The sequence below is a fragment of the Xenopus laevis genome, chromosome 1S (assembly GCF_017654675.1).
Source record: "Xenopus laevis strain J_2021 chromosome 1S, Xenopus_laevis_v10.1, whole genome shotgun sequence".
Taxonomy (NCBI): domain Eukaryota; kingdom Metazoa; phylum Chordata; class Amphibia; order Anura; family Pipidae; genus Xenopus; species Xenopus laevis.
In genome coordinates, this window is record NC_054372.1 from 150,432,342 (window position 1) to 150,456,415 (window position 24,074).

The window sequence follows — 24,074 nt, forward strand, 5'->3', positions numbered from 1 at the left end:
CAACATGTTTTTGTGCAGGTTTCCAAATTACAAGAACAAGGCATGGAGTTCATGTCAGTGCCGTCCCTACAAGATCAAAGTTGCTGAAGATATTGACAAGTTGGAGGTGAGAATATCATCATTTTGGGTTACATTGAAATACCATACCATTTTCAATAATAAAATCTTGTCATGTATTTCTGTTCAATTGTAGGAATTAAAGATTTTGGTGGATTACGATGACAAAGGCTATCTGCTGCAGATCTTTACAAAACCAGTTCAGGACAGGCCGACTCCATTTTTTGAAGTCATCCAACGCCATAATCACCAGGTATACTTTTTGGTTCTGTGTTGTTTATACCTGAGAAACTCAGGACTCATACTGTGAATTAAATCTGATGTCCAACCTTTTAGCACTTTATACTATCACACTGAATTAAATATTGTGGCCCACTTCTCAGGAACAGGTCCGTACTGGCAATCTGTGGATTCTGGCAAATGCCAAAGGAGCTGCTGTAAAATGCCATTCGCAGACTTTATTTTATTGGGCTGGAGGGTGATTGTATGGGGCTCTGTGTACCTGAAATGCCAGAACCTATTTTAAAGAAGTCTAACTTGTATGTTGTGTGTTAATCAGAGCTTTTTTTTAATTTTTCCATCTTCATAGTTATATAAGACAAAAATAGGAAAACAAAAACATTAAACCTGAACTTCAAAGTAGAATGACACCATTACCTTTAATACAAGTCGGGGGCATTGAAATAATAAAAAAAAGATTTATTTTCCCCAACTGGAGTGTGGGCCCTCCCATGGGGGAAACAATATTTGTGTAAAAGGTGTTAACCAGAGCTCACCAGTTATCCAAAGAGAAATATCATAACTCTCTGTTCTCTTGTACAGGTATGAGACCGGATACCCAGAATGCTCAAGACCTAGGGTTTTTCCATATTTTGGATCCCCATACTTTGTGTACTAAAAATATTTTAAACATGAATTAAACCCAATAAGATTGTTTTACCTCAAATAAACATTAATTATATCTTAGTCAGGATTAAGGACAGCGTATTGTACTTACAGCCTTCCCGTAATTCAGAGCTTTCTGGATAATAGGTTTCTGAATAACACATGACATTCCTGTATAGTTATTTTAAGGGGCTTTAAATTATTACTCACAGCCCCTGGTGATAGGGTTGCCACCTTTTATATTTTTTTTTACCGGCTGCTGGGGGCGGGACGTCAAAAGGGGCGGGACATGATGTCAAAAGGGGCGGACATGACGTCAAAAGGGGCGGGGCCACATGACGGAGACCCGCGGACGCTAGAAGAGGCAAAGAAAAAGGTAAGTTGCAGGGGATTGGGGGCTGGCCGAGGGCTCCTTTTGATCGTATTACAAATTTACCGGCAGCTACATTGCCGGTAAATTTGTAATACCGGCCCCGGCCTTGGCAGGTATTTTACCGGCTAGGCCGGTAAAATAGCGGCCGGGTGGCAACCCTACCTGGTAATGCCTTCATTCCAGCACCTGGACTGGCTGGACCTTTAGCAAATGCAGTCCCCATTATTCTCCACATCTGCTGCATCTCAGAGCATTCTGACACACGAACACACACAAGAGTCTCCAAGGGGACTGAAATGCAGCTTTATATAAAAATTATTTTTCTGATGCAAAAAAACAGTGAGTGTAATGCTCGTTTGTAAAGTAAAAATGTTTACACTTGGCATCCTGGCACTGTTTGTTAATGAAAGTACATCAATTCTTTTTTTCTCTGTGTGTGTCTATAACATTGGCATTATCTGTGTATAACTGCTGTTTGTTGTAACAGGGTGGGTAAAACCAAAGGATTGAAAGATAAAAGAGAATTTGTCCGCCATCTTGCATTTCAGGGTTTTGGAGCTGGGAATTTTAAATCCTTATTTCAAGCCATAGGAGCGGACCAGGCTGCACAAGGAAACCTCACAGCTCTGACACCAAATGGAGATCTGGAATTTCTGTCGGAATGGAAGCCAATGGTTAACATTTACTTATTCTATATGGCAAAATTCTCTTTAAAGGAAAACTATACCCCCTAAACAATGCAGGTCTCTATAAAAATATATTGCATCAAACTGCTCATATGTAAAACCGTGCTTCATTAAAATAAACCGTTTTTATAATAATATACATTTTTATTAGTATGTGCCATTGGGTAATCTTAACTACAAAAAATGCCATTTTAAAAAATAAGGACTGCCCCCTGGGATCCTAGGATTCACTGTGCACACAAACAAACCATACATGTTAGGTCACATGAGCCAATAAAGCGCTCTTACACATGGCCGTTATTATCTGCGCTCCCCTGAGTTGCACTTTCTTCCATTCAGCTGCAGGGGAGCGCAGGAGTAGATGCAGTCAATTATTTTGAAGGGGGCTGTACTCACACAGACGCATGTATGCTCCAAACACAGGTGAAATGCAACATGCTGCATCCCAACCTGCATTTGATGCTTACATACACTTGTGTGAGTACAGCCCCATTTAAAATTGACTGCATCTACTCCTGCGCTTCCCCTGCAGCTGAAAGCAAGAAAGCACAACACAGGGGAGCGCAGGTAAAAACGGCCGTATGAATACCATGTGCAGGGCTTTGCTGAAAGCTGGAATATATAGTGTTTTCTTTACAGGGGAATGCTGACTAGTGATTACAAATATTTCTTAAAACGTGTGTGTATTGATGAACTTGATATTTATTAGTATTGGAGAGTAAAGCAACATATCATTGCCATACACAACAAGCTCATTTTAGGTAATCCATGATCTTTCGCAGTTAAACCATAACATAAAATTAAATTAATAGAAAATATTAATTAATTAATTAATAGAAAATATTTTGTAGCAACTAGTGATGAGTGAATCTGTCCCATATCGTTGAAAAATGAGAGAAACTGAGAAAATTCACAAAACATCAAAAAATTCACAAAAGACAAAGTCTATGGGTGACACTTTTGTTTTGGCAACTTTTTTGTAGCAAAATACATCACAGTCTATGGGAGACTTTAGTGTCTACTGAGCAACATTTTTTGTGGCACCGTTCCGTGAAACTATTTGTCGTTGGCGAAACCACTTATGATGAAAAAATTTGCTTATCGCTAGTAGTAATAGTAACTGCATTCAGTGATCTCCCAGTTATACAAAATTACATGCAAACATTTCATAATTTGCTCATGTACATGTGGCACCATGTGGGCATATGAGCATATAACATTTGTATAATTGGTTATATGTAAATTAATGATCTAATAACATACTTATATGAAATCCCACAATTTTAGATGGGCTTGTTTCTTACAATAAAGCTGCATTGCTGGCAATTTAGTAAACTGATTTGTTGTTTTATTTTCTTTGGCTTCAAAACTGCAATATTTTGTAAAGTAATTTTGTCTCCACTTATAAATCCTTGTCATCAGTTCCTGTCCTTTTCTGGGGGTGATCACAAAGTTACAATTCTTCTAAAAAAGGGTAAACTTATGTCCATAAAATGAACCACCTTTCATGGTTTCCCTGGTCACATTTAATTATGGAACATTCATGAAAGTTTCCAGGATAAGTGATAAATTGCAGCAGTGCAGTTGCCCATAGCAACCAAACAGATCTTTCATTTTCTAACTGGTAGTAGACATGAAACAGATTGGTTGTTGTGGGAAAATGTTGTGCTATCTAGCAGCTACAGTTGTGTACAGAATAATAGCAGCGTGTTTAAAAAAAGTTAAAGCTCAAAATCCTTATAATAGCTTTTATTTCCATAAACACAAATGCATTGGGAACACTGCACATTCAAATTTGTGTTATTCCTTTACAGAGAGTGAAGAAAAGGGAATATTAGGCTGCTCCCTAGGCATATGCCTACTCTGCCTACCCCTAGGTCCTGGATTAAGGTCCGGGGATTGGGTTGGCCACTCCATAATGTCAATCTTGTTGGTCTGGAACCAAGATGTTGCTCATTTACTGGTGTGTTTGGGGTCATTGTCTTGTTGAAACACTCATTTTCTCTTCAGCAGAAGGCAACATGACATCTTCAAGTATTTTGATGTATCGAAACTGATCCATGACCCCTGGTATGTGATAAACACTATAGTATGAGAAACCTCCCCATATCATGATGCTTGTGCCACCATGTTTCACTGTCTTCACACTGTACTGTGACTTGAATTCAGTGTTTGGGGGTCGTCTGACAAACTGTCTGTGGCCCCTAGACCCAAAAATAACAATCTTGCTTTCATCAGTCCATAAAATGTTGCACCGTTTAGGCCAGTCAATGTGTTCTTTGGCAAATTGTAACCTCTTCAGCACATCTTTTTATCAACACTGGGACTTTGCCGGGGATTCTTGCTGATAGCTTGGCTTCACATAGGCGTCTTCTAATTGTAACAGTACTCAGGTAACTTTACACCTTCTTCCTGGAGCTGATGATTGGCTGAGTCTTTGCTATTTTGCCTATTCTTTATTTCTTTATATGTTTTCCCTTCTCCAATCAACTTTTAAATCAAAGTACGCTGTTCTTCTGAACAATGTCTGGAATGACCCATTTTACTCAGCTTTCCAGAGAGAAATTCACTATAACCAGCATGCACAACATTTGCTGCCTTAAATGAGGGCTGTAATCGACACCTATTTTTTCACAGAATGAATGACTCACTAATTCAACTCCACACTGATATTATTTTCAACAAGCTATTATTTTGAACACTGCTATTATTTGGAACAAGCTTTAATGGTTCAAATACACAGAATCAGCAGCATGCATGTCATGACTGCTGGGTCTGTCGGTTTTCTATTACTCTACTACACCTACTAGTACATTATTTGCCATGTAGAAATCGAATTTCTACCAACAAAGAGAGATTGATCAGGTTATTGATGTCGGACTATTATTCTGAACACAACTGTACGTTTGCATTGCAAATTGAATCGATTCCCTCCTCTTTTTCAACTCGTAAAATCGGCTATGAACTGTAAGATTTGCTAGTTTGGTGAGGTTGCCAAACAAGCTAATCTTTCCCCCCCAATATAACCAGCTTGGGTCTATAACTAGGGCCAAATGATTTTATTACAATGAAGGAGATACAGTATGAATAGTGGGAGCGAGGACCACATCAATGAGGTCCTCGATCGGATAGAAAAATCAAGCATGCCCAATCGAGATCTGGCTGAATTTTCTAAAGTGAGGTTGCCAGATCAATTGACAATTCAGGGACACTTATAAATGCATGCTGCAGGGCTGCACGGATAGCATTTATATATCTTTGTGATCAGCACTATCGTCATCAGATCAACTGATCTGATGACGATAGCATAAAGGGATATTTGGGCTTGATTTTTGGTAGTTCAGGGGAGTAGGGCCACAACTCCTATAAAACAGTGGAACCTCAATTTTACATCCCCTTATTTTGAGTTTTCCTTCAATTTACATTGTTGTTTTATGGTCACGCCTTTGTATTATGCATAATACATTTCCCTGATTTTCCTGGATTATACATACCGGTAATTTTTTTCTGGTCCTCTGAAAAAGCGTAAAATGTGGGTTCTACTGTAGTTCCACAATGTCTGCTATGGTAATCACCTGTCAGTGCAGAAGGACATGTCTGAATTTAGGAAATGCAAAGGGTAGATGTGCATGAGGCCATTAAAAACAAAAGCTTTGAACTGTAGTGGATGTCTCTGTGTATCGCCGTTCAGCACTGGCCCAATCACCCCTCAGGAGTCGCTACACAATTCTTTAGAAACTCTGATGAAGTGGCAATAGGAAGGGCACGAAACGCGTTAGTTTTTACCACTTTCCCACTGCCAATGTCATCACTTATTAAGCTGAATAAAAGCCGCTTTTTTTTTAAAGAATTGTGTACCGACTCCTGAGGGGTGATTGGGCCAGCACTGAATGGCGATACACAGAGACTGTTGCAGGCTTGGAGTTGCCAGACTATTGCGGGAGCTGCGGCCGACACGCTACACTACAGGAAGGGTGAGCTCCGCTTGTTTTTCACTACCCATTTTTCACTGTGGGAACTGTAGTGGATGCTCAATAAATCTGTGCCACACAATTTTTATTATATTTTTCTTACCGTTGTTTCTGGGAGTTCCATCAAGCCTTTCAATGGGCTTAGCACACTCAAAATCTGTCTGGAAAATCCTGTTGGGGCAATGACCATGTCACAGTATTGATGAGCAGCAGCGTAACTACAGTGAGCCAGAACCCCTGCAAAAAAATCTTTGGAGTGCCTAGCTCACTGCAATTGCCAACCTGCCCGGCCATCAGCGCTGCCCGCCCCCTAACCGCCCAGCACCGGAGCAGCCTGCATCCCCTTTCCCCGGCCAATGAAAAAAGAGCAGCTGGGGAGGAGGATTCCAAGCAACTGCAGGATCTGCTTCCTCTATAGCAGTGGTCCCCAACCAGTAGCTCGTGAGCAACATGTTGCTCTCCAACCCCTTGTATGTTGCTCTCCAGGGCCTCAAAGCAGGAGCTTATTTTTGTATTCCAGGCTTGGAGGCAAGTTTTAGTTGTATAAAAACCAGGTGCACTGCCAAACAGAGCCTCAATGTAGGCTGACAATCCACATAGGGGCTACTAAATGGCCAATCACAGCCCTTATTTGGCACCCCAAGAACATTTTTCATGCTATTGTTGCTCCCCAACTCCTTTTACTTCTGAATGTTGCTCACGGCTTCAAAAGGTTGGGGATCCCTGCTCTATAGTTTCACCACTGAATTTACCATTTTTGTGATTCAATTGAGGGTCAAATGACTGACACAGCTGAGAGCAAAACTATCTGATCAGCCAGATATTGTCCACTCAAAGAGGGCATATCAAGGGAAAGACCTGCCCATTTGATGACCTCAACAACTTTACATGTATGGTCAGCTTTAGCTCTGTAAATAAAAGGAAAAGTAAAAAATATAATAAAATAATTAAATATATGAAAGCGACACAGAAATAAGTCACAGAGACCAGGATTATCTGTAAGAAAAGTGAGTATATTTATGGTTTGCTTTATAAAAGTTACTATAATACAATGGTACAGAGTATTGATTTCACAAAAATATGAACAAATATATACAGGCAAGACACACCCACAACAAAAACACTTTCTTCAAAACGATACGCATCGAAGGCAGTTTTTATATGCACGGAAAAACAAAATCCCTACGCGTCGAAGTCTTTTTTAAAAAAATTATTATTTTTTTTTTTAGAACCCGCAAAACTTCTTAAGCAGAGATTTCAAATCAACAGCTAATGGAGCAATGAAAAAATAAGTTCTTTTATTGCAAAATTTGTCACTTGGCTTCTGTTTGAAGGTTTTTTGTGAATTAAAAATATCCTTATATACAAAATAATTCCATGAAAGCAGTGTGCGCTGACCAGTTCTTTTCTTTAAACAATTCTTTTAAAATATTCCTTATAGTGTTTTTCTTTTAAACAAATACTACATGGCAAATCTTTGTGAAAGGAAAGAAAAATAGATATTTATCTGAAAGTCCAGTTTATGATTCGTCACTACTGCGCATGAAGATCTGCAGACTTGCAGCTGTTTCTGGCAGCTAAAGCATTAAACCTTTTATCATGGGTTCATTTCATTGTTCCTTTGCAGCTACATGATTAGCAATAAACTGCTACGGACAATTCCAGGTTACTAGACCAAATAATATTCCTCGTGTTCAATAAATACATTATGCACACATGGTTTATACCTGGGAAAGGAAAACATGCCTCCACCTGGCAAATTTGCCATTCCCCATGTTAATGCTTCTAAATTTGGAGGAGAAAAAAATATATTTATACAGAATTTACAAGGTGTAAAGCTTGACACAAGCTAAAATTGCTACTTACACACTCAATGCCTTATCTCCCAGTTTCCTTTTCAATATGGTAAAAATATGCCTTTTTGAACAAAATGTTTCCCTAAATTATGTGAATTAGGGTTTAAATTTCCCCCCGGTAAGCTGACATTACACATATTAAACAGAACCTTTTTTTTCTTAGCTGCGCCGGAAAAAAAAAAATTCACAATATTCACTGTAATAAATATTTACATACTTTTCAAATACAAAGAAGCGATCAAAAACAAAAAAAACTTGTTTCTACAAGAAACAAAATGTTTAGAGATTTAAGAGATTTTCTTTTTATACAGAAGATGCAATTCCTAGGTACTCTGGCAAAACAATCCCCTTTCTTCATATAGAATTCTATGGATTTTCTTCTTGGTTTAGTGTGAGCTCTCAAATGCACTGAAATGATCCCTGAAAATATTGCAAACCGTTTAAACTGAAATGGGCTGATTTCATTCTCAGTTTAAAAAACATTTTTTTTGTTTTTATTTTTGTTGCTCAGTGGATTAAGGGTCAAATTCTAAAATTTGTATTACAAAAATGAATACGTATTGAATTTTTGATAATGTGTAAAACAGTCCTAGTGCATTTCAAATAAAAAGGGAAAAAAGCTAGCTTATATACACTTTAGACAAACGTACATACAGACTTTCATTTACAAATCGTTATGGTACAGGTTTTTGAATTCACATTTATCCTTCGAAGCAGAAGGTATGAAGGAAAATCAAGGTATCTTATCAAACAAAACAAAAAAACACACAGAAGATTTTTAAAGTTATTTCCTATGAAATTAAACTGGGCGTTATGCAAGGTGATTATAAAACTGTATTAGAATGAACCTATTTCAGAGTAACTACAGGAGTATGGATGAAGTATATGGAGCTTTCCTGTAGAAAACACTTAGGGGGGTTATTAAAGGAAAACTATACCCCCAAAATGAATACTTATATCAAATTAAGTGGCATATAAAAGTATACAGTATATATATTTAAAATGGCAGTTTTCTATTTAGGATTACACATGAGCTGTTTTACTCAATATCTTTTTATAGAGACCTACATTGTTTGGGGGGATATAGTTTTCCTTTAAAGTCCAAATGCAAAAAACTCGAAAAAAATCCAAATTTTTAGTGGGGAAAAAAAAACCTTGAATTTTTGGGATTTATTAAAGCCCAATGCTGCAAAAAGTCCAAATCCGTAAATCCGGCATCTCAGACCTGCCGAGGTTGTATATAAGTCAATGGTAGAGGTCCCTATCCTATTTGGAAGTTTCTGTGGTCTGTGCTGGAATTAGTCCAAAAATCAGACAATTCTGAATTTTTGGGGGAAAAACCCCCAAAAAAATAAAAAATTATGCAAATCAGGGGAAAAAAAATTCAGATTTTCGCTCTATTTTTAGAGTTTTTCGCTGATCTGATTAAATTGTGCTTATTTATTAATAAATAAGGTCAAATCGTGGATTCTAGTGTGCTTAGACGTTTTAAAATAAAATTAGTAGAAAAATTCGGATTTTGATAAATAATCCCCTTAGTGTGCCTGTTATTTAACACAAGCAGCTGGGATTTTGGACAACTCTATATTTCAGACTTAAATTACCATCATAAAGAACACAGATTGGCTCATCATTACTGACGGATCTGTTGGGGCAGGTAACCCCTTAAAGGGGTTGTTCACCTTTTGAGTTAACTTTTAGTATGATGTAGAGAGTGATGTTCTGAGACAATTTGCAATTTTTGAGTTATTTAGCTTTTTATTCAGAAGCTCTATGTCCACCACTGCTGACCCTTTTGCTAAAGGTGTGTCCCTTTTCTCTGGTATTGCTCTCAGAATAATTTGGGGCATTTGGGGCATTTTGGTTACATCTATTAATAGGAAAAATTGCCATTGAACAAAATCTACATTGCCCCTGATGATGGGAAGGTATTGGCTAAATACTCTGTTTTTCTCCTGGATCTTAAAAAGATTTTAGGTTTTAAACCCAAATAGGAGTAAAACACAAGAAATTCTCATGGTTTTGTTTCTCTTTAAGAATGAACAGTTATTTGAATTGCACCTGGTTGATCACAGCAGGGAATCTAAAAGCTGCCAGAGGCAATTGTAATGCTGCAATAGGAGGCAACAAGGTGCAATTTCAAGGCTGTACATATTTATGCCACAAAAAACATTGCAAATAACTCAGCGTGCCATAGGCCTAAATTCAGCAGAACTTGAAAGAGGAATTGCCCAGTAAAAGATATGAGAAAGAAACTGCAGGTAACAGAGAAGCACATGTAGTGATGATTCCCCAGCAAGCAGAGAATCCTTACAGCCCAATGATGATACAACTTCACAACTCCTATCTGATAACACCTGCAGCCAAAAGACTCGATGCTAAAGTGGAATTTCATGCAAAATAAATTCTGTTATGCACCATGTACCCTTCTCATTTTCCTGGTTCAGAACACTATTCTTATAATAAAAATCAGCATACCATGGTGCTATAAGCTGCCATGAAGTTACTTGAGTCCGATGCTTTAGACTCAGGCTTGAAGGAATCTGCAGTAAACGAAACACACACAGATATTTGCTTATCTTTGAAGGAGAAGGAAAGCTACCTAGACAGTTTATTGCCAATAAGACTAGCCACAATAGTGCAAGCTATAACACTATATTTATTCTGTAGAATGCTTTACTATACCTGAGTAAACATCTCTAAAAACTCTGTTTATTTAGGATAGCAGCTGCCATATTAGCTTGTAGTGACATCACTTCCTGCCTGAGTCTCTCTCTCTGCTTACACATAGCTGATAGCATGGGCTCAGATTACAGCAGGGAGGGGAGGAGGCATATGGGAGGGGAAAGGGGAGGCAAAACGGAGCATGCTCAAGCCCAAGTCCTGAAGGTTTAGGCAGAAAACAGGAAGTTTAAAACAGAAGCCCATGTGTACACAATATAAAGAAAGAAATTTGGCTTTTCTTTCGACAGAGGAGCATTACTTTGAGGGTTTACAGGTTTTTTTACATAGTCCTTCTGATAAAGCTTAATTTTAAACTTTCCTTCTCCTTTAAACCGTTAATAGGTGCACTAAATGCACATGACAAGGTCAGGAACTTTTACCTTGTGTGTGTGATTTGGCTTTGAAATGGTTTAGATGATGTGTTGTGATCCGATTACAAGCCTAAACACCAGGTGTGAGCCACACCTTGTTTTAAAGGGCACGTCAACCATAAATAAAAGTTTGCCTCATAAAAGAAAACATTATTCTAAGCAATTTACCAATATATTATTTATTAAACATTTTCAGCGCTTGTATAGCTTTTTTTGTTGTTGTTTAGGACTGAATTGAAAGCAGCATTTGCTTAAAGGGATCCTGTCATCGGAAAACATGTTTTTTTTCAAAACGCATCAGTTAATAGTGCTACTACAGCAGAATTTTGCACCGAAATCCATTTCTCAAAAGAGCAAACAGATTTTTTTTATATTCAATTTTGAAATCTGACATGGGGCTAGACATTTTGTCAATTTCCCAGCTGCCCCTGGTCATGTGACTTATGCCTGCACATTAGAAGAGAAATGCTTTCTGGCAGGCTGCTGTTTTTCCTTTTCAATGTAACTGAATGTGTCTCAGTGGGACATGGGTTTTTACTATTGAGTGTTGTTCTTATATCTACCAGGCAGCTGTTATCTTGTGTTAGGGAGCTGTTATCTGGTTACCTTCCCATTGTTCTTTTGTTTGGCTGCTGGGGGGGAGAAAGGGAGGGGGTGATGTCACTCCAACTTGCAGTACAGCAGTAAAGAGTGATTGAAGTTTATCAGAGCACAAGTCACATGACTTGGGGGCAGCTGGGAAATTGACAATATGTCTAGCCCCATGTCAGATTTCAAAATTGAATATAAAAAAATCTGTTTGCGCTTTTGAGAAATGGATTTCAGCGCAGAATTCTGCTGGAGCAGCACTATTAACCGATTCATTTTGAAAAAAAATTTTTTTCCCATGACAGTATCCCTTTAACTCTTGGTTGTTACTTATTATACCATGTTGCAAACTTCTGAGTATTGCTTTCAATATATATATATACATATATATATATATATATATATATATATATATATATATATATATATATATATATATATATATATATATATATATATAGATATAGATATAGATATAGATACATATATAAACAAACCCATAGAAAAGGTTTGCTGAATATATAAAAAGTTGTTTAGGATTATGTTTTCTTTTATTAGGCAAAAAAGTATTTTTTTGGTTTTGCGTTCCCTTCAATTAGCTGGAGTGGTGCTGGAAATCTGGGATCACACCAAAATGACCGGTGACAAGTCAAGCTATGGATGGGCTAAGAGTAAAATATCATGGCAGCTTCCACAGGGAAAATATATCTGGCCCAGATAGTGAATGCTATTTCCTATTTTAAAGGAAGGTGCTGATTATGCTAATGCTTATTTCTATCACTTCTCCTCCGGACTTTCCTACCCCTTCAAACTCTTCATTAGCAGTGTGTATGTTAACAATCCACATCAGATACCCCACATTAATTGGTTACTCAGGAGAATGGGGAAAATAAGGGTAAATTTTAGGAAAAAGATAACTATTTAAAAAAAGCATAATTTTATTAAATATATTATTCTGAGAAGTAAAGAATATTCACATGGCACTCGATTGTTTTAATCATTCAAGAACAGTGCAGTTCTGAGGCACATATTCCTTAGTTACATTATATACTAGATCATGTCTATTAAAAACAAATTCACATGCATCTCTCTCTAAGGGCTAAACTACACGGAAGACTATGTAGGATGATGTTGATCAACAGGTCACGTGTAGTATAAACTACATGGAAGATTTTACATCAGTAACAACACATCTGTCAGATGCAAACACTGCATGCTGCGTCTTCAACTGACGAGATAAAATCTGATGTGTCTGACCGACTTTTTTTCCCTCACTGAAATACTCTAAGGGGCAGATTTATCAAGAGTCAAATTGTCAACTAGGGAGTTATTCAAATCTGATTCGAGTTTTTTTTTAAAAAAAATTGATTTTCAAGATTTATCATACTCTGGCCCTTTAAGAACTCGAATAAGACTATTTACCACCAAAAACCTGCCGAATTGCTGTTTAAGTCAATGGGAGACGTCCAGGGATCAATTTGGAGTTGCAGCCTTCATGACAGCAGAGTTTTTTTCGGAGAAGAAACTCGAATCAAGTTTTTTAAATTTGATTTGAATTTGATTTAATTCATCAGAGTTTGAAAAATTCTATTTTTTAAATAAATATTCAAATTAGGGGAGTTTTTAAAGACTTGCATGCATTCAAAATTTGACCTTTGATAAATGTGCATCCCCATGTCAGATATAGATGCATGAACAAAACACACCATCCAACTTGTAGGATCCAACAAAAACCTGGTGTTGCATGGCAAGATCTGATCAAAATCTCCCATGTAGTTTAGCCCTTAAGCAAGGTCAGCAAGAGTCTCCAAGTTAAAGTTGCAGTTAGTTTAAACTCAGAAACATGGATGCTTGAGTCTGCCAATGGTCATTCAGGGGTCTGCACACTTCAATGCCTGCTGCAAACTGTAGCTAAAATACAATATATCTCTACATGATATGGCATATTGTAATGGTAACACAAATTCATTATTCTATAGCGGAACCTCCATGGGCTCTACTAAAGCAAATTGGGGAGAGAATAGTACTCTGGACTGTTCTTCCTCAATCTGCTAAATACAGCACAGACAACAAAAAATCATTTGATGCTTTTCTTCGGTGCATTAATATTTTTGCACAAGTATTTCCAAATGTTACCAAAACGAAAATAACATATTGGAGAAATGGCCAACTAACAATTGTTTATACTTACAAGAATTTAGAGCACATTTGGATAGAAGACAGATAGCATGACTTCAAGGACTACGGCTCACATGTTTTGTCTGTAACCAATGTCCACCTATCACTGCTCTATATACATTAAATATGGAGATATTCATTTATTTCTACCAGGAGACATTCAGACAGTGATCAATTTTGCCATGAACATACAAACATTAAGGGGCAGATTTATAAGGGTCTGTTGAAAATGTGAATTCGAATTTGCTGAATTACTGTTTAAGTCAATGGGAGAGGTCCAGGGATCAATTTGGAGATGTTTGCAGCCTTCCTGACATTTGAAAAACTCGAATCTAGTTTGATCAAATTTGAATTGGGTCGTTTAAATTCGTTCGAGTTTTAAAAATTTGATTTTAATGATTAATTTCGGCCTGTCGAATTTCAAATTCATTTGAATTTAAAGTAATACTGACACTAAAAGATTTATTTTCAAAATATTAATCTACATTTAAAGTTACCTATAAGTCATGTTGATCCTTTTTCACAAATAGCACTGCTTTTGTAAGTAATTGGTACTGGTCCTTAACCTAACTGTTTTGCCACCTGACTGTTCCTTCTCAAACTGTCAGTTAAGGCCCCCATACAAGGGGCGATAAAAGCTGCAGACAGACCGGGTCGGCAGCTTATTGGCCAGTGTGTGGGGCCATCCAACGGGCTTCCCCTATTGATATCTGGCCGAAAGTCGGGCAGATCTCGATTGGGCAGGTAAAAAAATGCTGTCTGATCACGGGCGCATCTGTGCAGTCCTGCGATCTGACCACCCTCATTGGATCCATTATGATATCGGGGGGAGATCCGCTCGTTTGGCGTCATCACCAAACGAGTGGATCTCTATGTTTATGGCCACCTTTAGTGTTTCTAATGCCAACAGACTCCTGCTGCACAAATATGGCAGCCCCCTCATAGAGGAACATAGGGATAAGAAATGTAATGTAAAAAACATCTGACAAATACTTATAGGGCAAAATTATAAAAAGTATGCAAAGACAATATTATGATAGATATAAAAAAATGTTATTTTCTGCTGACAGTATCTATTTAAGGGAGTTTAAAAAAAAACTCACATGATTTCAAAATTCGACTCTATTGATAAATGTGCCTCTAAGTTGCTGGCTAATAGGGGGGCCCCAGGGCAACTGCCCTTGCTTACCTTACAACCCCCTAAAGCACAGCCCTCTGCCTTTCATCTCTGAGAATACTGCACTTTCCTGAAACATTCTGGGATCTTTAAGCTGCCCATATACCTTAATATCTGCTCTTTTGGCAGGAGAATCTGTTCCCATAAGCTGGGGCAAATCACACTGACCCGTTTGCTGGTCTGAGGCACAAACGTCAGATCATATTACAAGCCTTAACACAGGTAAGGACTGATCAACACACCAATGTGATCCTTTAAATCTGTACAATAGATATATGGCTGGTCAACCAAATATCAGTTGGGCAGGTCAAAGGGAGTGCCCTATACATGAGCCAATAAACTGATGACATTGTAGAGGTCAAGTCTGCAGCTTCAATTGGCCCGAGTATGGCCACATAACATCCTATGCTCTAATGAAGTTGAAAAGCTGCAAATGCCATGCTGAACTAACCAGGAAAACATTTCAGGTAAATAACAGAATAAGCTGAAAGGACATGTTGCAATAAGGAGCCACAAGCAATGATTTACACTTTGTGCTTTTGGTAACACTTAGAATAATAAATATAAGCGGTTTACTTACTTTGAGACTGCATATATTGTATTTTAGCTATAGTTCCACTTGAAGAACCCCATCAGTAAAATGAACAAATACTTGCGTTAAATAATACAGACCACACAACGTCCTATAATATTATGGTATGTGTCCACCAGTACTAAATATTGGCCAGAAAAGGGCACGGAGTGGATCATACCTAACTCAATTCTGCGGCTCCTGTACAAAATCTGCATTATACAGGATACTAATCATTTCATCATTATTCAGTCACTCACATGATGCATTAATAGTCTTTTAAATTTGGACTACTTACATTTACAGAAAAAGAGGATTGCTTTTCAGATGCAAGCAAGTACTGCTACACCTGAAAAGCATACAGGCATAGGATCTATTATCTGGAACACTTGGGGGACCTGGGGCTTTTCTGGATCAGAAGTCTTTCTGCAATTTGGAGCACCATGCCTACTAAAAGACATTGAAACATTAAAAAAAAAGAGGATTGTTTTGCCACCAATCTGGATTCATACAGCTAAGATACCATGAAGTACAAGGTACTGCTTTATTATTACTGAGAAAAAAGAAAATCAGTCTTTTTGGATAATAGATTTTTCAGAAAATAGATTCTATACCTGTAAACTTTTTTTTGTTTTAGTATCTGAAAAGATCCTATAACAGTTAATAAGTGCTTGCTGCATAATATAAATAGCATGGTCATTATTAAGCTCTTAATGAAATTAAACACTGGCTTAAAAATGGCTTCTATCAGGCCACTTGATAACACCTTGTAATGCATTATGGGCAATAGAGGACTATGTTTTTAAGGTAGGGGGTTCTGTTAACAAATACAACATTTCTCACACTGTGAAGTAGGCATTAAGCTGCAGCCCATGTGGCAGTGGAGAAAACCAAACTGCCGCATGCCAAATGGGTAGAAGGTAAACCATATCAGAACAGGAAAATGGTCAGTGTGACTGAAATGTCATGATTGTTAGTGAATTGTAGCTGGTATATTTAAGGGAGTATAAAGAAGTTAAATCAGAAACTTTGCAAGTACAAAATAAAATTAAAAAAAAACAAAAAAAACAAGAAAGGTGCAAAATGTTTTCTTCTCTGCTGAGAAGTCTCCAGACACCACTGTAGCATTTCCTCATCTATAGGGGCTATGGTATGAAGAAGCTAGAAGCAGCTCTATTAGAAATCTGAAGGTACCGATATACCCTTAAAAATGTATAAAACAGAAGGAGATAGTGTTTTTGCTTTTTTTCCTGACATTTATGGACCGTATGGTGTTTTTGTTTGCTTGTTTTCTGGTTGAAGAAAGAGTACCAGGATTCTTACAATCAGAAGCAATGTCCTACTATACATGTGCTCGTGTTGATCATGAGCCCAAGGCAAGTGCGAAACCACATTTTTTTTTTTTCCCATTTCATTTTTGGCAAAAGTGCAACTTACACCTGTATCCTGCAGTTCCACATGGCTGAAAGGTGCATTGAAGAGAGGGATCTCTAATTTAGCGTCCCTCTGCAGTTCTCTGCTCCGCAAAGACAGGGAATCTTCACGTCCTCTATAGGGAACTTGTAATCATATGTTATCTCTTCATTCACATTGATATACTGTTTAGAGTAGATCACAATCTTCTTCTGAGACTCCACAGTAACAACCTTTGCATAGCAATTAGGCTAAAAAAAAAAAAAATTGTGACGGATACAGTTAATCATTACATTCTCCATAATGTTCTTATGTCTGTGGGTATAATGATTCTGTTAGACTAGATAAATAGGGATATATTTCTAGGAAGGCTATTTGGAGCTGAAGGACTTTCGACTATTCATAAACTAGTTATGCAAAATACCAAACCTATAATACGTAGAAGATGTCTACAGGATGCAACTGCAGTTTTGTGGGTATCAGAATGGAATGTGTGGCCCTGAAGTTTCCCATTGCTACACTGCACATCTATGGAAACACTCATATTCACATGGAAGTGCAATAAATCAAATGCAAGTTGTCTAGACAAAGCTTAACAAAATTTAGAGACAACTGATTATGTTTTCTTCTTCATCTAACCTTCCTACATCCTTTTAATGTTTTGCACTGCACTCATTTTTTTCCTTGTCTTTTCTTTATTCCTCTCCCTATTTACCTTTTATCATTTTATTCTTATGCAGATTTTATCCCCATTCTGTCGCTCTTTCCTTCACCATTAGTGGTTTTCCCAACAGTGAGCATCAGTATGGGACATGCAAGGAAGAGCCTAGACTACATGTACTGTTTGGTAGTAGAAGTCTTTTAGGGTCAAATGCACAGTATATTTGCAAAATTATCGACACATGGCCATTGGGCTATGCTACAAAGCCCTTCTTTTTAACTGAATGGCACTGGCCTCAGTTGGCCTAAATTATAAATGTGTAATACATCATGACAATATGCTTTTTTTGTACAAGAACAGAAGTGACAAAGGAATTACTTACATTACAGCTGTGGTTAATGAACCGTGCAAAATTCCCACATTTTGTTGCATCAATGATAGTGTCATGGTCCACCCTAAACATATAACTGCTGCCGATTCCTTCATCCTCATATCGCTTTTCCCGCATATCTGCAATTACCTGAAAAGGGAGTTAAAAAAATAAAGCTGTTCATCTATCAGCCAACATCTATTAGAGTAAACTTGAGGTCAAAGCATAACATGCATAAATATAAGCTACGCCTTGCTTCATCCAGTGTATGTTATTATTGATGATTGCATGAGCTTTGTGGACACTTGTGGTTTCTACAGTATGCAAATTAAAGACATAAAATGTCATTCTAAACAAGGTAATAGGGAACAACTATATTATCAGTTTTATGCAAAAGACCATGTATCTTGAAAGATAAGATCCACAGTTCACAGTCCCACTGATGGCTTAAGCGGACTTGAATGAAACAATGTTACACTATGAAGGTATAGAGGCACAAATGCAAAGACATGTTTTAAAATCAATACCTGAAGAATTTATATTATTAATAAATAGGGCAAACAGGGCGGGAGCAAATGTTTGAGCTATTCCACAACATCCGGAGGAAACCTATGCTGATTTGGGGACAACAGACAATATTCATGCAGACTGTGCAAATGAACATATTACCCATGTTAGAAGGCATGACTAGTGACAAGCAAAATTATTTGGCAAGAATGGATCCACTACGAAATTTCACATGTTTGCATTGCACAAAAAAAAAAACCAAAACAAAGACTCATATTGACTTCAAAGTATTTAGCTAAAAAAACTGCCATTGACAATGCGCTATGTAAATTTTTGGGACGATACATATATCACTAGTAATGATCAGTACTCTTAAGCTTTCCAAAGTAGGGGTAGCCATTTTAACATTGATATAATGCTTTCTTACCCATCAAGCATTTCAGTTTACAGCAGAACAGACACAGTTCTTTCCAAAATAATGACTAAGCAACAGAGCTAACAACATTTAAATTATAGCCATATTTTTGTGATGCAATAGAAATAAAAATAATTATAAAATGAATACCATTGTTTACTTTAAATGGACTATGGGAAACATTCTTCCAGTCATTCAGAGCTTTCTGGATAACAAGGGGATCCCATACCTGCACATGGTTTTCAAGTAACTGTGCATGTAAGAAAGCAGGGGAAGGTATTAAAATTGACAGATTTTCACTGGTTTAATAACCCACAGCAACAGATCTGGATAAAGGACCCCATAGCTGTAGTAATTTTAATATACGGCCTGAATTAAACCGGTACTTATCTTTCTAAGGACACCTGAATGTCTTTCATCAAGGCATGGAGCTTTGTAAATGTTAATTATGTCTAATATATTTGGCCCCTACAATAAAACAACCAAGTATTAACTTGTTCACTACTATGGAAGCACTCAATTTCTGTGTGAGAAACGGCTGTTTTCAAGCCTAGACTTAAGGTAAAGTCTTACCTGTCTAATATTTTGTCCGACATACTCAATCACCATCTCATCAGCTACAATTGGTTCCATGGCAAAAAGACCCCAGTCATGTATATGGCTCTTGCAGAAACGTATCTTTTTCTTTCGGAACTTTAGAAATTAAACAAAAAGAGTGATATGAATCCAGCACAAATTATCAAAAGGCAAAATGACCCTTTTCACTTAAGCCATTAAAACAGAAACATAATTCTTAACACAGTATAATAATTCTGTTTAGTGTAATAGACTTAACATCTGGGTTAAGCTTACACTGTAACCATGGCAAACAATTATGCTAGGCTTCCAACTGACATCATACCTTCAGCTGATTAAATTTGAGCAAGTCACTGTCACAGCTACCAGTGAAGGAAGAGAGCAGTCTGCGCTGTTCTGACCTTCTTTCCGAGCCTGCTCGGGTGGAGGCTTGAGGCTGAGCTGGGATACTCTTTCCCTGGATATCAGAGGAGACATTAAAATAACAGTAACAGTTAAGAGTTAGATGGCAAGAGACTGCTAACAAGAAACATCAATGCATTTAAATTTGCAAAAGATGAAATAAAACCAATAAATACTAAAAATTAGTTATCTTTAATATTGAAAAAAATGTAACTTTTCCTTCTTTGGTGCAATTTAAAATGTATCCCTGTTCACTCGGACACACAAAACTCATACCTGGGTGTCGATGGGAGGCTCGTCAGCCAAAGAACGGTTGTTGATGAGGTATTTAAGTTTATCTTTCTTATCAATTTTATAATATCCCTCACTGCGGGCACATCCTGTTACATGCTCCCGTAAACCATCATCCCGCTTCTTCTTCTTGGGGGAATAAACACTGGTTGGTAAGCATATGTTAAGGAAAACCAGTAGCAGCTCAAGTTAAAATTGCATTCACATCTACAAACTATTAGGGGGTTATTTACTAAGCTCCGAATACCCGAAATCCGAAAAATTTGTGATTTTTTTTTTTATAAAAATATCTGCCCCATTTCTGGAACAGTATAGATAGCCACATGCACCTATGATGGGTACAACAGCCAATACTGTAATACTCTAAAGGCAGAGACACATGCTGTGATTGGGGGAGATTAGTCGCTAGGCGACAAATTTCCTCTTCTTCAGGGCGACTGATCTCCACCAACGGCCTCCCCGCCGGCTAGAATGTAAATTGCCAGCGGGATGGCACTCGGAGCACTTCATTTTTCGAAGTCGCCCAAAGTTTCCTCATGAGGCATCACACAGACCATCACAAAATGTGGTTCAAGGCAAAGGTGTAAAAGGGCAATATTTACTTAAATATACATTCCAGTTTGGTAAGATTATTTAATAGGCAACTTAATTTGATAAAAACGTATCTGTTGCTAAAGTATTAATTTTCCTTTAAGATCCCTAATCACTAGATGAGACGTAAACTTTATAGAATCTTCTTTTCTAAAAAGTTAGTTATGCATATGAATAGGAGTATTTAAATACACAAGTGAGGCTTATGCATATGAATGGGAGTATTTAAATACACAAGTGAGGCTCTGTATATTGTAGGTTTTTTTTTTATAAATAAAAATAAATTAACTGTAACCCTATTTTTAGTGTGATCCACTGTAGAATCAACGGTATGAGCACATGTTTTTGTGTTGGCTTTATGTTGATGCTACCAGAGCTTTAGTGACAAAAACATAAACAATAAATGTATGGGTTGCCAAGGAGAAAGTTTTGTAACACAAAATTACATTTGTGCATGCAGTGTAGTTTATATTTGCAAATTAAATTTTCTGATGATAAACTGTATTATAATCTCAAACTAAATGCTTTTGAGTTGGAGTAAGTCATGTAAATATATTAGGGATGCACCGAATCGACTATTTTGGATTCGGCCGAACCCTCGAATCCTTTGTGAAAGATTCGGCCGAATACCGAACCAAATCCAAACCCTAATTTACATATGCAAATCAGTGAGGGGGAGGGACCTCTAGACCCAAAACAACACTCTTGGTTTCATCAGTCCACTTACTGGTTTGTGACGAAAAGTCACATGATTTTAAGGATTTGGATAGGGTTCGGTCAGGCAAAAGGATTCGGCCGTATCCTGCAGAAAATGGCGGAATACCGAACCGAATCCTGGATTCGGTGCATCACTAACTATCTACATATACACACTTATTTACATAAGTTTTTTCACATATCACAAATAAAGTGCACACAAAATACACATCCTCAATTAATAACAACTAATGCATAAATTCTAGGTTTACAAAATACATAACATGCAATGCTCCTTAAGAACCAAAGCCCGTTTCCCCACATTTGAGTTCTCACTCTACTAAGTAAAAGGATATGAGGGTGGTACACCCATAATGTGTCATTGAGCCAGTCCATGCCATTATCTTGCTGTAACAGTCTGTCATAGGTTATGCACATGTATTTCATATCTTCATCATCTATTCCTCCATTCCATATATCATACAGAATGGTCATTTCCTCAAATTCAGAGCGAGGCTTAAACATAGCTCGGGGCGGGGAATATTCAGGAGAAGGTAAAGTTGAAAACTCATCATATAGTTTGTTAAGCCTGGAGTTCCTTGATTTTTTATGTTTACTTATATCCTCCTCCTCCTCTTTTAAAACTTCATTCCACTGATTTTCCAACTCTTTTAAAGGGACTTTTTGAATAATGGGATCATGAACTGTGTTTTCAGAAAGGCCATCATTCCTAAAGTCCAGTGGCACAGCTGCTGGATCCTTAATACCACTGACAGAATCAGGTTGTCCAATAAACAATTGTTTACCCAAAGCACCTTCTGACAAAGCAACACAAGCCTCAAATTCATGAGCAGCAAGAGGTTTTTTGGGTCCTTTCCTCTTGTCTGTAGGAGGGAAAGGTGGTGAGGGTGCAGATTCATCAGTGGAAGGGAGCTGCCCTTTAGTAAACTCACATTCGCTCTCCTCACTTAATAATTTATCAGAAAGGTATGCTTGAGTATCAGATGATTCCAGATCATCCGTCTCTAACCTTATGTCCATGTGTGGAACCCCTCTAGGCGGGCTAGCAAATGGGATGGGTGAAGGAACACTATTCATAGTTAAGGAAGCACTGGTTGGTTCTTTAAATGACTTTTCATCTGGTTCATCTACAGATGATTTCTTGCCAGAAGGATGGGAAGGGAATATTGAATTTGATTCTGGGAAAATTGGGGTGAAGTTAAAATCTCTTCCAGGTGTCCTTGGAATACCACTGTTAATTATTCCTGGTGACTGGGAGAGATAAGAAAAAGGACTGCCAGGTATGTGCGGAGAAGTCAGTGTAAGGCTGTTACCTGTGAGGGGAGCATCACTACCTGGAGTTGCAGGAATGGTCTCCGTACTCTGAGACTTCCCAAGGTGGGAGGACTTAACTAAAATATCTCTGCCTGGTGTACGGGGTAGTTCTTCCTCTGACAACGTCTTAGTCACCTTTAAGTGACCAGTATGCTTTTCAGGGGGAAGCAAACACTCCTCTTCCTTATTGTGACTTTGCAAAAGAGGAAGGCTGGATGGAGCCACTTTCAAACCAGGCTGAAACGTGACCTCTGTATCTGAATGAGCAGCTGTGTCACGGCCAGGTGTGCGAGGGTACAGGTCTTCATCTTCTGCAACAAAATGAGCTAAATTAACTTGCAGCTTGGGTTCTTCAAGTTTGAGAACAGGGCCAGATTCACCAAAAGCACCAGTCGGTGTTAAGGGACGGATGATCATAGGCTCTTGTACAGCTGGAGGTGCATTGTCTGGAACCAAAGGCACAGGTTCTAAACGAAGCTCTATATACTCTTCCTCTGCAGAAAGTGGAGAAAAAAAAGGAGCAATGAATTAACAGTTTTGTCATTTGTGAAACACAGCGTGTAAAATAGGTACTTGCAAACAACCTAGGCACAATTCAACAAGGCAAATTTACAGTAATATAAACTTGGCACATAAGTAAAGGCACATAAAAGTCCTTAAGGAAATATAACACTACCTTCATTCATTGGTGATGGTGCTTTTTCGTGTTCTTTAAAAACATTCTGTTGCATGGGTACAGCAGAAAGCCTCTCCATCTTATCAAAGGTATCCTGTTTGTGTTCTTTAGATTCCACCAATGGTACATCCAAGTCTTTCTTTCTAAGATGTGATGTATCTTGTGCCGTTTGGTGTGCAACATCTTGTTCTAATTTTTGCACATCGTCATCTTCTAATTCCATATCTGCCTCTGCCTTTACTGGACTGCTGCACTCAGATACATCCTCCTTGAAGAAGTCTTCTTCCCTATCAGTTTCAATATAATCTTCCTGACCTAAATCTAGTTCCTCAGACTGATCATCCTCAAAAACTAGCTCTTCTTCTTCATCATCATCATCTTCTTCCTCTATTTCGTCATCTGAATCTGAGCTTGACTCATACTCTGAAGATTCATCACTTTCATCAGAAGAATCCATCTCAGCTCTTGAGGAAGCAACACTGGTGATATCTTCTACAGAACATTAAAGTATTAGAACAGTAATCTCTGAACAGGATGATTCATATCTTACAAGCATTAATAAATGTAAATTAAACTTTTAAATAAGCAACTAATCCTCTAAACAGATGAAATGCTGCCCACATTTATTTATTCCATTTCATCAAATAGTTAATTTTACAATTAGCTTTGGCTACTGAAATTCTAGTATTGCTATATATGTATAT

The 24,074-nt window shown here is 37.7% G+C and overlaps 2 protein-coding genes across 6 annotated transcripts in view; one reads left to right on the forward strand and one right to left on the reverse strand.

Annotated features, from left to right (window-relative positions):
* LOC121399086 (4-hydroxyphenylpyruvate dioxygenase-like) overlaps nucleotides 1-2,101 on the forward strand; it is a 9,700-nt gene extending 7,599 nt beyond the window's left edge. The window contains exons 3-5 of the mRNA XM_041578919.1: nucleotides 19-106; nucleotides 194-310; nucleotides 1,864-2,101. Of these exons, the coding sequence (XP_041434853.1) occupies nucleotides 19-106; nucleotides 194-310; nucleotides 1,864-2,049 (391 nt within the window). The 3' untranslated portion in view covers nucleotides 2,050-2,101. The remainder of the gene's footprint in view (nucleotides 1-18; nucleotides 107-193; nucleotides 311-1,863) is intronic.
* Nucleotides 1,603-24,074, reverse strand: part of setd1b.S (SET domain containing 1B S homeolog) — a 39,088-nt gene continuing 16,616 nt past the window's right edge. For 3 of the 5 annotated variants that reach the window (XM_018237894.2, XM_041575751.1, NM_001094161.1), the window contains 7 exon segments: nucleotides 23,371-23,862; nucleotides 21,716-23,188; nucleotides 20,058-20,224; nucleotides 19,705-19,836; nucleotides 19,377-19,496; nucleotides 17,894-18,031; nucleotides 15,678-17,101 (listed from right to left, as the gene is read on the reverse strand). In XM_018237894.2, the coding sequence (XP_018093383.1) occupies nucleotides 16,928-17,101; nucleotides 17,894-18,031; nucleotides 19,377-19,496; nucleotides 19,705-19,836; nucleotides 20,058-20,224; nucleotides 21,716-23,188; nucleotides 23,371-23,862 (2,696 nt within the window). In that variant the 3' untranslated portion in view covers nucleotides 15,678-16,927. 5 annotated transcript variants of the gene reach the window in all.